The sequence below is a fragment of the Podarcis liolepis genome, assembly GCF_965112155.1.
Source record: "Podarcis liolepis genome assembly, chromosome: 2".
Classification (NCBI taxonomy): Eukaryota; Metazoa; Chordata; class Lepidosauria; order Squamata; family Lacertidae; genus Podarcis; species Podarcis liolepis.
Genome location: NC_139555.1, coordinates 40,551,909 through 40,565,378, shown reverse-complemented (window position 1 = coordinate 40,565,378; position 13,470 = coordinate 40,551,909). Strand labels below are relative to the sequence as shown.

The window sequence follows — 13,470 nt, the reverse complement described above, 5'->3', positions numbered from 1 at the left end:
ATCCCTAGCCCTTAGGAATGAGGTAAAATGAACCAGAAGCTCAACAGTTCCTGCTGGATTTCCAAAATAAGTGATTAAAAACAACAACTGCTTTATCACTTTTCAGCCAGAATCTTTGTGGCATACTATAAAAAGATGGATTTGCAATATTTAAGGCTGTGTGTGTCATCTTCATTTCAGCTGTACTGTGCTGTCCCCAAAATATTGGACTGCTTTCCTGGAAGACACCAAAAGATTTTTTCTGATACTGATGAGTTGTGTGATTTCGTCCGTGAGAATGTGAAAGTACACAGGCAGACGCTGGATCCTCAGAACATCCGTGACTTTACTGACTGCTTTCTTATCAAGTCTGAGAAGGTCTGTGGGTCAAAAAATTTATTTGCACCGGTATGGGTGCCCAGTTATCTCCTAGTCCATGTGGGGAAGGGATATCAGGCCAACCAGAGTGCCCCTCTGTCTTTGCCTCCTCCCCTTGCAACTTCTCTCGGCCACTCCTTGCAAGACATTTTTAATTATTATCATTATTCATTAGGCTGAGGTATCCTGTGCCCAGTGTTAAAGTCTATGCTTAATGTTGTACAAAACAATGCAAGTGCTTACAATAAAAATAAAATTGGTTCACTCACTTTACAGCCTATATGAGTAACATGAACAGCTACTTTGCCCAAACAAAAATACATAACCAGTTACTCTTTCTTTTACTGCCATGACTCCTATAATTTCTGATCCCATATATTTTCAGATATATATAATCTTGGTTAGCTCTAACATTCCAGTAATCAAACAACACAATGTTTGTAATGCAATGATATGCAAGTGCTTTTCTTTATATTTCAAAAGTAATTCTATTTTAAATACATGTGATTGGATTAAACACCTCTTGGGGTGAGTGCAGGATTTCACCCATGATGCTCATTCAAACAGGCTAAGGTGTCTCCATTTTGCCACCTTTCTTTATAGTGAAATTTTTTCTCTCCCCCCCTTTCCTTCTGCCTCATAGGAACAAAAGTCTGCGAGTGACACCTTCAGAACTGAAAACCTTGTCATGACAGTGTTTGGACTTTTTTTTGCTGGGACAGGAACCACAAGCGTTTTCTTGATCTCTGGCCTCATGGTGATGGCTAAGTTGCCACATATTCAAGGTATTCAGATACCCCTGAGAAGTTTAAAGTGGATGGGACTATGATGGGCTCCACTAGTAATCACACATGAAAAGACATCACCATGGACTAGGAGGTTTCCATTAGCATTCTGCATCAGCCTGAACCTCCCCTCATTGTTAAAAATAAAAAAGGGTTTTGAGGGCTCCCTGGTGTCTTCAAATGGCACTTATGTCCAGGGTAGGAACATTGCCAGAAGAGGAGGGACCTCAGAATTCTGGAAGCACATTTTCCAAATGATATTTGTTACAGGAAAAGTCCAGCAGGAGATCAACAAGGTGGTAAGGCCCTGGTACAGAGGAATGAGTGGAAATCACTCAAGAGGAGAATTTGTGTTGGCATGAGTTTTTATGACATCGAAGAGTGCCCAAAGTTTTCACTCTGTCAGATGAGAAGCAGAATCTGAATCCAGGAAATATCTCTTTTTCATTACAGCAAAAGTCCAACAGGAAATTGATGAGGTGATTAGTGCCACCCGTGCCCCTAGCATGGAAGATCGTGTGAGGATGCCTTTCACCAATGCAGTTATCAATGAGATTCTACGATACCCAGTATTAAGTAATGAGGCCGCTCCCCGTACAACGTCTTGTGATACACAATTCAGGGGGTTCACCTTCCCTAAGGTATGATGGCCCAGCATTTTGTCATGATAATTGTGGAGAAGAAATGGAGCAGTTTCAGGAACTGATCATATAAATGGCCCTGGACTGCCCTCATGGAGGCAGGGATGAGATCAGTAGTGGAGATCAGTAGTGATTTTGTTGGCCTAAGCAAATGAGCTGAAGGAACTAGTGGTAGAGGAGAATTTTGTTTGTTCGGTTCACATTTTAAAATGAACCAACGGAATTAGTCTTTAACAGACCTATGCATACAAAATCTTGTGGAGAAATGTGTACTAAAATCAATGTTTTAGTGGGAAAATGCACACAGAAGCACACTAAAAAGCACACAAAAAGGTTTTTTAGATTTAAAATGGGCACATAAATGTGTATTTTAGTTGAATGTAAGGCAGTGTGTACTTATGGAGTAATACAGGAGCAGACCAGAGGAAATCAGCTCATCCCTAGTGGAAGCCCATTCTTCTAAGTTAGCTTCCCCATTTTATCATTTTATCATAGTGTGGCTATTTCCTAGATAGTCATGAATTGAGACCTATAATGTAAATCTGCCATCTTTTATCCCTGAAGGGCACTGCTGTTACTCCATTGTTCACATCTGTGCACCGTGACCCTCTCCAGTGGGAGACTCCTGAACACTTCAATCCTAAACATTTTTTGGATGAGAAAGGCCAGTTCAAGAAGAAAGATGCCTTAATAGTCTTTTCAGCAGGTAACTATACGAGCCTGTGGTAACTTATGTGCAAACAATGCCATTTCCACTTTCTTTCAAGAGACAGTGTACGGAAAGAGATATGGCTGTGCTGTGGTCTAAGCCACTGAGCCTCTTGGGCTTGCTGATCAGAAGGTTTGAATCCCCACGACGGGGTGAGCTCCCATTGCTCGGTCCCAGCTCCTGCCAACCTAACAGTTCGAAAGCATGCGAGTTCAAGTAGATAGATAGGTACCGCTGTGGCAGGAAGGTAAACAGTGTTTACGTGTACTGCTCTGGTGTGCTGGTCCCATGGGTCAACCGAGAGGCGAGGTCCGATTCCAGTCCCAGGTCGAAGGTGCAATATGGAGGCAGTCCATCAAAGCTGAAGCTGGGTGCAGGGCAGGGAGTCGGGTGAAGTCAGGAACAGGCTTGCAAGCAGGGAGTCAAGGCGGGTCAGGAGCTCCGGCAGGAAAGCAGGACAGGGTTCAGGCAGGAACTGGCTACCAATAATGTTGCCCCCGCAACTTGGGACTGGGGCTGGCCGGCTTTTATCTGCCCCGAGGCATAGGAGGGCCCCGATCCTCTGGTGACTCATCTCTCCTGGCCCTGAGGCAAGCACTCCTCCTGCAGGAACTTAGTTCCCTCCGCCGCTCTGTCCTGAGCCTCTGCAGCTCAGGAGAGGCTGGGGGGTTACCGGACCCAGAGGCAACCTCAGCTTCCTCTGACGGGGCTGAGAGTGGAGCACCTGCAGGCAATGGGTCCTCCATCACCTCAGGAGCCAGAGCAGAGTCAGCTGGTGCCTGCACCTGAGGATCCAGCACAGGTGAGGACCCTTCAAGCTCATGCCCCTGCCCCGGCTCAGCTGGTTCTGGAGGCGGGGGATCCTGTGCAGGCTGGGATTCCTCAGGTTCAGCATCCAAATCCAAATCCCAGGCCATCACATCTGGTTTCACCAGAAGCAGCTTTGTCATGCTGGCCACATGATCCGGAAAAACTGTATGCAGGCAAATGCCGGCTCCCTCAACCTGTAAAGCAAGATGAGCACTGCAACCCCAGAGTCGTCCATGACTGGACTTAACTGTTAGGGGTCCTTTACCCCATGTTTTGCAATTTCCCTGAAGGATTACATGGCACCCTGTTGTAAGCTGATGGCATGCACCACTTTTTAAAAGGAGGCAGTGCCCTCCGTCCAGCTTCTAATAGGCTTCTTCTCACAAAGGCACTGTGATTTGAAGTAAAATGAGAGACCTATAAAGTCATTCCCTGGTTGGATGTGCCAGTCTTGTAATTATATTTCCCTCCCTGGTATTTTCTGTGAGTAGGGGATGGCACAAAAATATATGATAGTGTTTGGGGAAAAATAAAGTACATCTGGGTCAGAGGGTAGAAAAGGGTCAATAAACTGGAATGTTTGGAAAACATGAAGTTGAATTCCTCCCATTCTGTCATTGGAGAACTGCATCAGAAAATTTGTACAAGTGAAAATTTTGAAGAAACTTCCGGGTTGGCGCCATCGGCAATGGTGGAATTCCTCTGACAGGGAGGAATTTGCCCCGTGGGAAATTGGGTCTGGCCGCCACGGCGAAGGCGGAGACCCGCAAAAATTCGCAGGCGGAAGAAGCCTGTGAACGTGGGATTCGGTGGGCACCTTCTGCGCCTCCCCTACTCGTGGAGAAACCTGATTTCGGGGCTCCGGAGCGACGTGGGGTGAGTGGCGCGGTGCTTCGAATTGTCTGCTTCTTCCACGGAGCGAAGCTGCACAGCCGTTGCCGGAGAGCGCTGACTTTTTCCTGTGGACAATTTGGCTCTAAAGTAATTACCCATGAGTAGAGCTGAAGCGGGAGAATTGGATTTCTAAACGTATAATTTGGTATCGAAGCGGGGAGGTTCAATACAGGAAGAACGCCTTCCCCTTTGTAAATAGACTGACGCAATGAACCTGCAAACTGAAGCCTTGGAAAGCCTTTGGTAAAAGACTAAACTTTCAATGGTAAAGAACATCCCCAGTCAAGCTTGCAAAAATCTACCATTTGCCCGATAATAAATGTTGGAAATGTAACGAGACTGAAGGCACATTCTTTCACCTTTGGTGTACATGCCCAAGGATTAAGACATTCTGGGAGATGATTTATAACGAAATGAAAAAGGTATTCAAATATACCTTTCTGAAGAAACCAGAGGCCTTTCTCCTGGGCATGGTCGGCCAATTGGTGTCAAAGAAGGATAGAACTTTCTTTATGTATGCAACAACAGCAGCAAGGATACTTATCGCAAAATATTGGAAGACACAAGATTTACCCACCTGCAGGCAATGCAGGAAGAATGGCAGATGAAGTTGATGGACTATATGGAATTGGCGGAAATGACTGGCAGAATCCGAGACCAGGGAGAAGTCGGTGGAAGAAGATTGGAAAAAATTTAAAGATTATTTACAGAAATACTGTAAAATCAATGAATGTTAGAAAAATGTTGGAATGAAGTTACATGGCTTTAGTAGAAATGTTATAAGGAATTAAGTATAAATAGATTAATAGAGTATTAAAGGAAAAAATAAGGTTAGAATGAGTTAAGATAATTATAGGATAGAAAACAGAGGAAGATGGAAAGGAATTGCTGAAATAATTAACAGAAGTGGAGTACAAAGAGGGAGGTGTGAGGAGGTCGTGGAACTAAGTGAATGAAAGATGGGATAATGAAATTGTTTGATTTATTTTATTGTTGTTGTTTTGTTTTGTTAGTTTAATGTATTGTATTGTATGTGTTTTTTCTTTTTTTAGCGTTTAAATCTTTTAGAAAAGTAATAAATATTATTTTTTTAAAAAAATAATAATTGAAGATTAGTTGTATTTCCGTTCTCATATGGTTTCAAAAAGGGTGCATTTGATAGACTGAGCTTTAAATGTGAACTGAATCTCGTGTCTCGCCCATCCATATGTCAGGCCAATCATTATATTATTATTATTAGTAGTAGTAGTAGTAGTAGTAGTAGTAGTAATAATAATAATAATTTTTATTATTTATACCCCGCCCATCTGGCTGGGCTTCCCCAGCCACTCTGGGCGGCTTCCAAAAAAATATTAAAATACTGTAATACATCAAACATTAAAAGCTTCCCTAAACAGGGCTGCCTTCAGATGTAGTAGTAGTAGTAGTGGTAATAATAGTAGTACAGTGGTACCTTGGTTTTCGAATTTAATCCATTCCAGAAGACCGTTCGAGTTCTGAAACGTTCAAAAACCAAAACTCAGTACGGAAGCCTCAGTATAGAAGCTGCATGGCATATTTGACCAGAACGCATAGAAAATGTCCTTAAAATTATCTTCCCACTTTTATTGTTTCTTGATGAATGATACCTAACACTATTTCCAGTTCCCAAACCAACATTGCATGAATTCACTAGGAGTGGATCTGCACACAGGAAAAATAAAGCTATAAATAAGTCAGAAATAAAATTGTTATAACAAATATTTTATCGTATAAATTTTTTTTGCTCTCTGTCGTCATCTGGTATTGCATGTTTAGAACGCATTCAAAACTTTGTTTTTTGGAGCTGAGTCCAAGTTTCCTACGCACTGTGTAGATCTTTGGTTAGCTCTGCCTTCTTTTTCTTTGCCAGGGAAACGGACATGCATTGGGGAAACCTTGGCGCGGATGGAGCTCTTCCTGTTCTTCAGTACTCTGCTCCAGAACTTCACCTTCCAGCTGGTGGGAGCCGCAAAAGATATGGATTTAGCCTCTTTGCTTACGGAGTTCAATGCTAAAAATGTCTGTCCTCTGATGAAAGCCATCAGACGTTCAGTGTGATCTTGTGACAAAAGATAAGCAGAAAGAATGTGGTCAGTGGCTCCCAGAATATTTGTAGTAGGTATAATAGGAGTACTGCGAGGTGCCTTCCTTCACTCATTCAACACCTCTCAGTTTCACATAAGGGTAATAGCCCTAGATATCAGGTATTAAAAGTTTTCTTAGCATGGCAAATGAGAAGAGCCTTAGACCTTTCAATCCCTAATGTCCAGTCAACTGTTCATGGGCTCATTGGCACTTAATAAAATGTGACAAAAGATCACCAACTATTGCAGTGTGTGTGTTTTAAAAAGCTTTCCTCATACAGTAGTACTTCGGGTTACAAATTTAATTCATTCCGGGGGTCCGCTCTAAACCCGAAACCATTTTTAACGTGAGGTGCACTTTTGCTAATGGGGCCTCCTGCTGCTTCTGTGCCGCCACTGCACAATTTCCGTTCTCATCCTGGGGCAAAGTTCTCAACCCGAAGTAAAACTTCCAGGTTAGTGGAGTTTGTAACCTGAAGTGTTTGTAATCCAAAGCATTTGTAACCTGAGGTACCACTGTATACTGTTATAAACATTCACTCTCTTCTACTGATTAAATTGAGGGGATCTCTATTCTCTCAAGTATACATGGCTTCTTGATTTTAGTTTAACTACAAATAGGGCTGGGCAATATCTGGTTTTCAACATTACGAAATATCACCAGCTAAATATTGCAATATACCGATATATCACAATGTCTGAAATAAGGATGGAGCTATGTAGAGGCATTGGCTGGCTTCATGGTTTTCCCCACATTGTGATTTTGCATGGCACACGTACATGCACACACACACCATGATACACAATATATTGCCAGGTCAAAAATTATGAAACTGACAGCACAATATGGACTTCAAACTGGTTTTGGACGCTATATGAATATATTGCCCAGCCCTAAATACAGTGGTGCCCCGCAAGACGAACGCCTCGCGAGATGAAAAACTCGCAAGACGAAAGGTTTTTTCGTTTTCGAGTTGCTTCGCAAGACGAATTTCCCTATGGGCTTGCTTTGCAAAACGAAGCTTGCCCCTGCACCCCGGACCTCTTTTGAAGCAAGGGGCGGCAGGGAGAAGATCGCTTCTCCCCGTTGCCAGCCCCGCAATCTCCAGGGACAGAGGGGAAGGCGCGCGCGCCTTCCCCTTTGTCCCCGGACCCCTTTTGAACCAAGGGGCGGCAACGGGGAGAAGCGATCTTCTCCCCGCTGCCCCTTCCCTTGCTTTAAAACAGGTCCGAGGACAGAGGGGAAGGCGCGCGCGCACCTTCCCCTCTGTCCCCGGACCCCTTTTGAACCAAGGGGCGGCAATGGAGAGAAGCGATCTTCTCCCCTCCGCCCCTTGCTTCAAAAGAGGGGACAGAGGGGAAGGCCCGCAGCGCTTCCCCTCTGTCCCCGGACGGTCTCCATAGGAACGCATTGATTGATTTTCAATGCATTCCTATGGGAAACCGTGCTTCGCAAGACGAAAAACTCGCAAGAAGAAAAAACTTGCGGAACGAATTAATTTCGTCTTGCGAGGCACCACTGTACTAATAGGGATGAGAGTGGATTTCATTTTCATTTCCTTTTTCAAAAAAACAATTCTTATTGAATTTTCAAATTATAAAAACAAATTTTCCACAAATCTTAATTGAACGATTTATATATCCATATTTCTCCCCTCCCCTCTCTTTGGCTTTCCCCGTATTTCTGTATTGATTTATTAAACAAATTCTATACCCTGCTGATTTTACCTCTTATATAGTTGTGAAAGTTTAGTCAAAACCTGCCAATGGGTCCTAATCTTTATACTGTCTTTTTATACAGTTTATAAATGGTTCCCACTCCTTTTTGAAATCGATGTTGTCTCTCTCATGTATCCTCTCTGTCAGCTTAGCCAGTACTGCAAAGTCCACAAGTTTGGCTTGCCATTCTTCCTTTGTTGGCATTTTCTCTGTTTTCCATACTTGTGCTAATAAAATTCTTGCTGCTGTTGTTGCATACATAAACAATCTCCAGTTTCCCTCTCTTATATCATGTTCTAAAATTCCGAGCAGGAGGGACTTCCGGGGAGATGCCTCCGGTAATGGCGGAATTCCTCTGATCGGGAGGAATCTCCTCCGTGGGAATTTGGGTCTGGCCGCCATGGCGAAGGCGGAGACCCGTTAAAATCACAGGCGGGAGAAGCCTGTGAGTGTGGGATTCGGCGGGCACCTTTTGCACCTCCCCCACTCGCAGGGAACCCCGGCTTTTGGGGGGTCCGGAGCGACGTGGGGTGAGCGGCATGGTGCATCGAAGTGTCTGCTTCTTCCACGGAGCGAAGCCGCATAGCTGTTGCCAGAGAGTGCTGACCTTTTCCTGTGGACAATTTGATTTTAAAGTAATTACCCGTGAGTAGAGCTGAAGTGGAAGAATTGGATTTCTAAATGTTTAATTTGGTACCGTAACGGGGAGGTTCAAAACAGGAAGTCCGCCTTGCCCTTTTGTAAATAGACTGAGGCAATGAAGTTGCAAGCTGGAGTCTTGGAAAGCCTTTTGTAAAAGATTAAATTTCCATCAGCAAAGAACATTAAACCCCCTCTTGGAGGCAGGAGAAGAGAGGGAGAAGTTGCGGACTGAGTATGCCTGTGGGAGAGAGCGAAGAGATTTAAAATACCGCCGCTCTGACCCTGGAAACGGGCTGCTAGCAGGACTGACGTCTTTTGGAATGTTCATTGACAGCGTTTAGAACGTTCATTGACAGCTAGCTAAACAAGAGAAATACATTGTTTTTACTGTCTCCGGTTGCTTTAAAAAGGAGTAAAAGTAACTGAAAATTGAAACTAATGTTGGATTGTTTGAATTGTGTCTAAAAGAGGATACTATTGACTATTACAAATAGAAACTGTTTCCCCCTAGTGGAAGCCTTTGAAACTGGTTGCTTTACAAGAGCTGGGCTAGGGGAATTTCCAGCTGCAAGTTAAAAACCGTGAGACTCTGGGACTGACCATGAATCTTTTAAGTGTTATGGTTAATGGAAGAGGAAAAACAGACCAGTCAACTGCTGACAAAACATTAAGGTCTGGGAGGACTTGGCAACAATCCAGGAGAGGTTCATCACCAGGCCCCCCTGCTCCTTCTGTCGCTGTCTTTGTACCAGTATATTTAAAATCAAAAGGAATGTCGACAGAAGAGGCTTTAGTGGCTGCATTATGTAAGATAAATGACTCACTGGATCAGCTTAACAGGAAAATGGACATGATAAATGCGAAAGTGGATGTTCCAATTACTAAAATTAACTTAAATACAGAAAGTATAAATAATACCAATACAGAAAGCACCCAGAAATTGATACAGGAACCTACTTTGAATAGGCAAACTGCGGAGGAAGCCAGGGAAAAAGCCGTTGCTGCTGAATGTAAAGTAACACAACTGGAGAGAAAGAGAAAGAGAACCCCAGCCCTACAGAGGCAATTTGACGGACATGGGTTGATGCTTGCTATGACTGAACTCAAAGAAAAACAGACCAATTTGAGGATTAGAGTTCACCTTTGGTGGACATGCCCAAGGATTAAGACACTTTGGGAGATGATTCATAACGAAATGAAAAAGGTATTTAAATATACCCTTTTGAAGAAACCAGAGGCCTTTCTCCTGGGCATGGTCGGCCAATTGGTGTTAAAGAAGGGTATTTTTTTTTTTTTTTACGTATGCAACAATAGCAGCAAGAATACTCATTGTGAAGACACAAGAGTTATCTACTCGGGAAGAATGGCAGATGAAGTTGATGGACTATATGGAATTGGCGGAAATGACTGGCAGAAATCCGAGACCAGGTAGAAGAATCGGTAGAAGAAGACTGGAAAAAATTTAAGACTATTTATAGAAATATTGTAAAATTAATGAATGTTAGAAAAATGTTGGAATGAAGTTATATGGCTTTAGTAGAAATGCTATAAGGAATTAAGTATAAATAGATTAATAGAGTATTAAAGGGAAAAATAAGGTTAGAATGTGTTAAGATAATTATAGGATAGAAAACAGAGGAAGATGGAAAGGAATTGCTGAAACAATTAACAGAAGTGGAATACAAAAAGGGAGGTGTGAGGAGGTTGTGGAAATAAGGGAATGAAAGATAAGATATTGAAATTGTTTTGTGTTTTAAATGGTTTGTGTCTTGTTTTGTTAGTCTTATGTGTTGGTGTTTTGTGGTGTTTTTGTATTGTATTGTATTGCTGTATTTTTTTTTCTGTTTTGTTGTGTTTAAACTGTTGGAAAATTAATAAATATTATTTAAAATAAAATAAAAAATAAAAATAAAAATAAAATTCCGAGCAGGAAAGATTCTGGTTTTTTAACATAGGTTTTTTTCAACATTTTTTTTCCAATTCATTATATATCATTTGCCAATATTCTTTAACCTTCTTGCAGTCCCACCATACATGAAAGAAAGGACCATCTATCTCTTTACATCTCCAACATATCTTAGATCCTGTTTTATACATTTTTGCATTTTCCCCCCCTGGTGTGAGATACCATCTATATACCATTTTCAAATAATTTTCTCTTAATAATATACAATCTGTAAACTTTAAATTTGTTTTCCATTATTTTCCCATTCCTCCAACTGTATATTATGCCCAACATCCTGAACCCATTTTATTTGTGTTGATTTAACTAAACTAAAGACTCTCCAGATAACAAAATGTTATATGCTTTCTTCAGTAATTTGGTGTTTCCCTCCAAAATTTCCTTTTGGAAGTTTGAGATAGTTAGCACCCCTGGACAAGGCAGAAATTGAACAGGCTAATCCAGATATTCTCGGACTTCAGCTCCTATCATCCCAGCTAGTAGCTGCTAGCAGGTTGCATGGGTGATAATGTGTTGCTATCCTCACTTTTCAATGCCACACATTGCCAGTTATTCAATGCCAATTATTCACAGTAAACAGAACAGAAGTAAAACAAGGCTCCAAAAATGAATGGAATGTCAAGTGATAATACCTTTACAAGTGTGTGTGAAGCAGATACTGCAAAACAGTAAATTACCTGAATTATGAATTAAGGCTGTGGCAGTAATTTTGAAATATAATAAGGATCCTAAATAAATGAAATACTATGTCAATATATTTTGTTTTTGTTTTACAGAAGATATCTTTAGGAAGAAATCCATTTTTCAGTGTACCAAAAATAAATTGCATCTTTTATTGTTTAAAGCAGTCTTGGGGGGGGGATCCAACTGATTTTGGTGTTCTAAAGTTAATATTGCAGACTGAATTACTATTACAGGCAAGAATTATTGTTAGTGCCCTGGCATCTACATTAATTACAGAATTAGCTTATAATTTGCCCAGCTGGCTTGGTCTTTACCAGGTTTGGAAATAACAGAGATATGAACATCCTACCATAAAGATGGCAAAGAGTGGGAATATAAATTCAATCAATCAATAAAAATGTATTGTATGAGGGGAGTGCATAAAGTTTCCACTCTGTTGTACATGCCACACAAAGTTTTTAAAACTCCCATAAGGATGCCCTCCAGTTAAATATTTTCCTAAACTAAAAAGCCAAAATCGAAGTGTTAAAAGATGGGCTCCTGTCAGTAAGATAATTTGCTTGAGTTTTACTTTTCCTTCCAGTTGGAGAATGTTGAAGGTTTTCACTGTGTCAGATGTGTAGTGGTTTCAGAAATCTGGAAATAGAGCTCTCTATGTTGTTTTTTATTACAACAAAAGTTCAACAGTAGATCGATGAGGTGGGAGGTGCCAACCATGTCCCTGGCATGGAAGATAGGGTGAAGATGCCCTATACCAATGCTGTTGTCCATGAGGTTCAACGATATGAAGAAGAGAGCCTTGAGAGCTTACCACAGGACACAATGTGCTGTACAGAATTCCAGGGTTACATTATCCCTCAGGTGTGTTTCACACATGGATTGATCAGATTACTACAGAGAGGGAAACGGGAAGATTTATCATCACCCGAATGGTCTTGATATCCCAAAGTCCCAGACAGTGTGGATACAATATATGGTGATTCTCCACTTCAACCCCATTCATGGTGATTTTTCAGAATGCTGTGCAACGACTTGCTTTTATGCTAGAGAACCAGTTTTAGAAATCACTTTCTGACAAAAGAGACAGTGATATCTTCCATCATGAAAGAAAGTTGTTTCCTGTTATATTTATGAGTACTGTAATCTGCATCTTCTCCCTGAAGGGAACTGCTGTTTGTCCACTGTTCACAACTTTGCACTTTGACTCTCACCATTGGGAGACTCCAGAAAAGTTTAACCCGGTCATTTCTTGGAGGAGAAGGGTCAATTCCAATAAATAAATAAATAAATGCCTTCATGCCTTTTTTCTGCCGGTTGACCTGATGGGCCCAGGTTCTCATGTTGTCCGATTGGGGTTGGTGGCCTATGTGTGGGTGGGATTGGGGTGCTGGGAGAAATCTGGTGGTTCTAGGACAGGCATAGGCAAACTCAGCCCTCCAGATGTTTTGGGACTACAACTCCCATCATCCCTAGCTAACAGGACCAGTGGTCAGGGATGATGGGAGTTGTAGTTCCAAAAAATATGGAGGGCCGAGTTTGCCTATGCCTGTTCTAGGAGATAAATAAGTGCCATTAAACTAGCTCTTCCGGTCCCTCACACTCACAGTTCAGCTCAAAATTTGTTAACTGTTACACGTGTCTCAAGAAATCCACACATGTGTGCGCTGTACACATGAGCTTTAAGCATTCTTGCAAGAGGGAAATCTTTTATGTGGTGCAACCATGTCCCACCCTGGACAAGTATCTACACTCTGAAAGGCTTCCAAAACATATAAAAAGCTATACAAGTCTGCTTTCAGATGCCTTCTAAAGATTGTAAAGTTACATCTCCTTGACCCAGGGGCCTCCACAGTCATTTACGGACTCATTGTTAAAACCGTGTTCATGGAAGACAATCTTACTCTGCTAAGATTGATCACCAAAGAAGAAGAAGAAGACCTCATGTGTCCCAGCTAGGGGCAAGGAGATGTATGCCCAACTAGATGGCCCCTCCTCTTCAGGCCTGGGGCCTAGCAAGAAAAAGCATCCAATTAAGAAACCAGCCACTGACCCTTGTCGGCAGAAAAGTTTGTTACCTGATGTCTCCCCTGACTTTCTCCATCTTCATACTATCAAGGACATCCTTGATTTCTTTCAGCTGCAAAGGCTTGCCATGGATTTA

At 42.0% G+C, this 13,470-nt stretch overlaps 1 protein-coding gene across 1 annotated transcript in view; it reads left to right on the top strand.

The window, feature by feature from the left end:
* The window catches only part of LOC310700901 (uncharacterized protein), a 30,571-nt gene extending 24,030 nt beyond the window's left edge, over window positions 1-6,541 (top strand). Inside the window, exons 15-19 of the mRNA XM_083490855.1 lie at window positions 181-357; window positions 1,001-1,142; window positions 1,596-1,783; window positions 2,348-2,489; window positions 6,088-6,541. Of these exons, the coding sequence (XP_083346981.1) occupies window positions 181-357; window positions 1,001-1,142; window positions 1,596-1,783; window positions 2,348-2,489; window positions 6,088-6,275 (837 nt within the window). The 3' untranslated portion in view covers window positions 6,276-6,541. The remainder of the gene's footprint in view (window positions 1-180; window positions 358-1,000; window positions 1,143-1,595; window positions 1,784-2,347; window positions 2,490-6,087) is intronic.
* The last annotated feature ends 6,929 nt before the right edge of the window (window positions 6,542-13,470 follow it).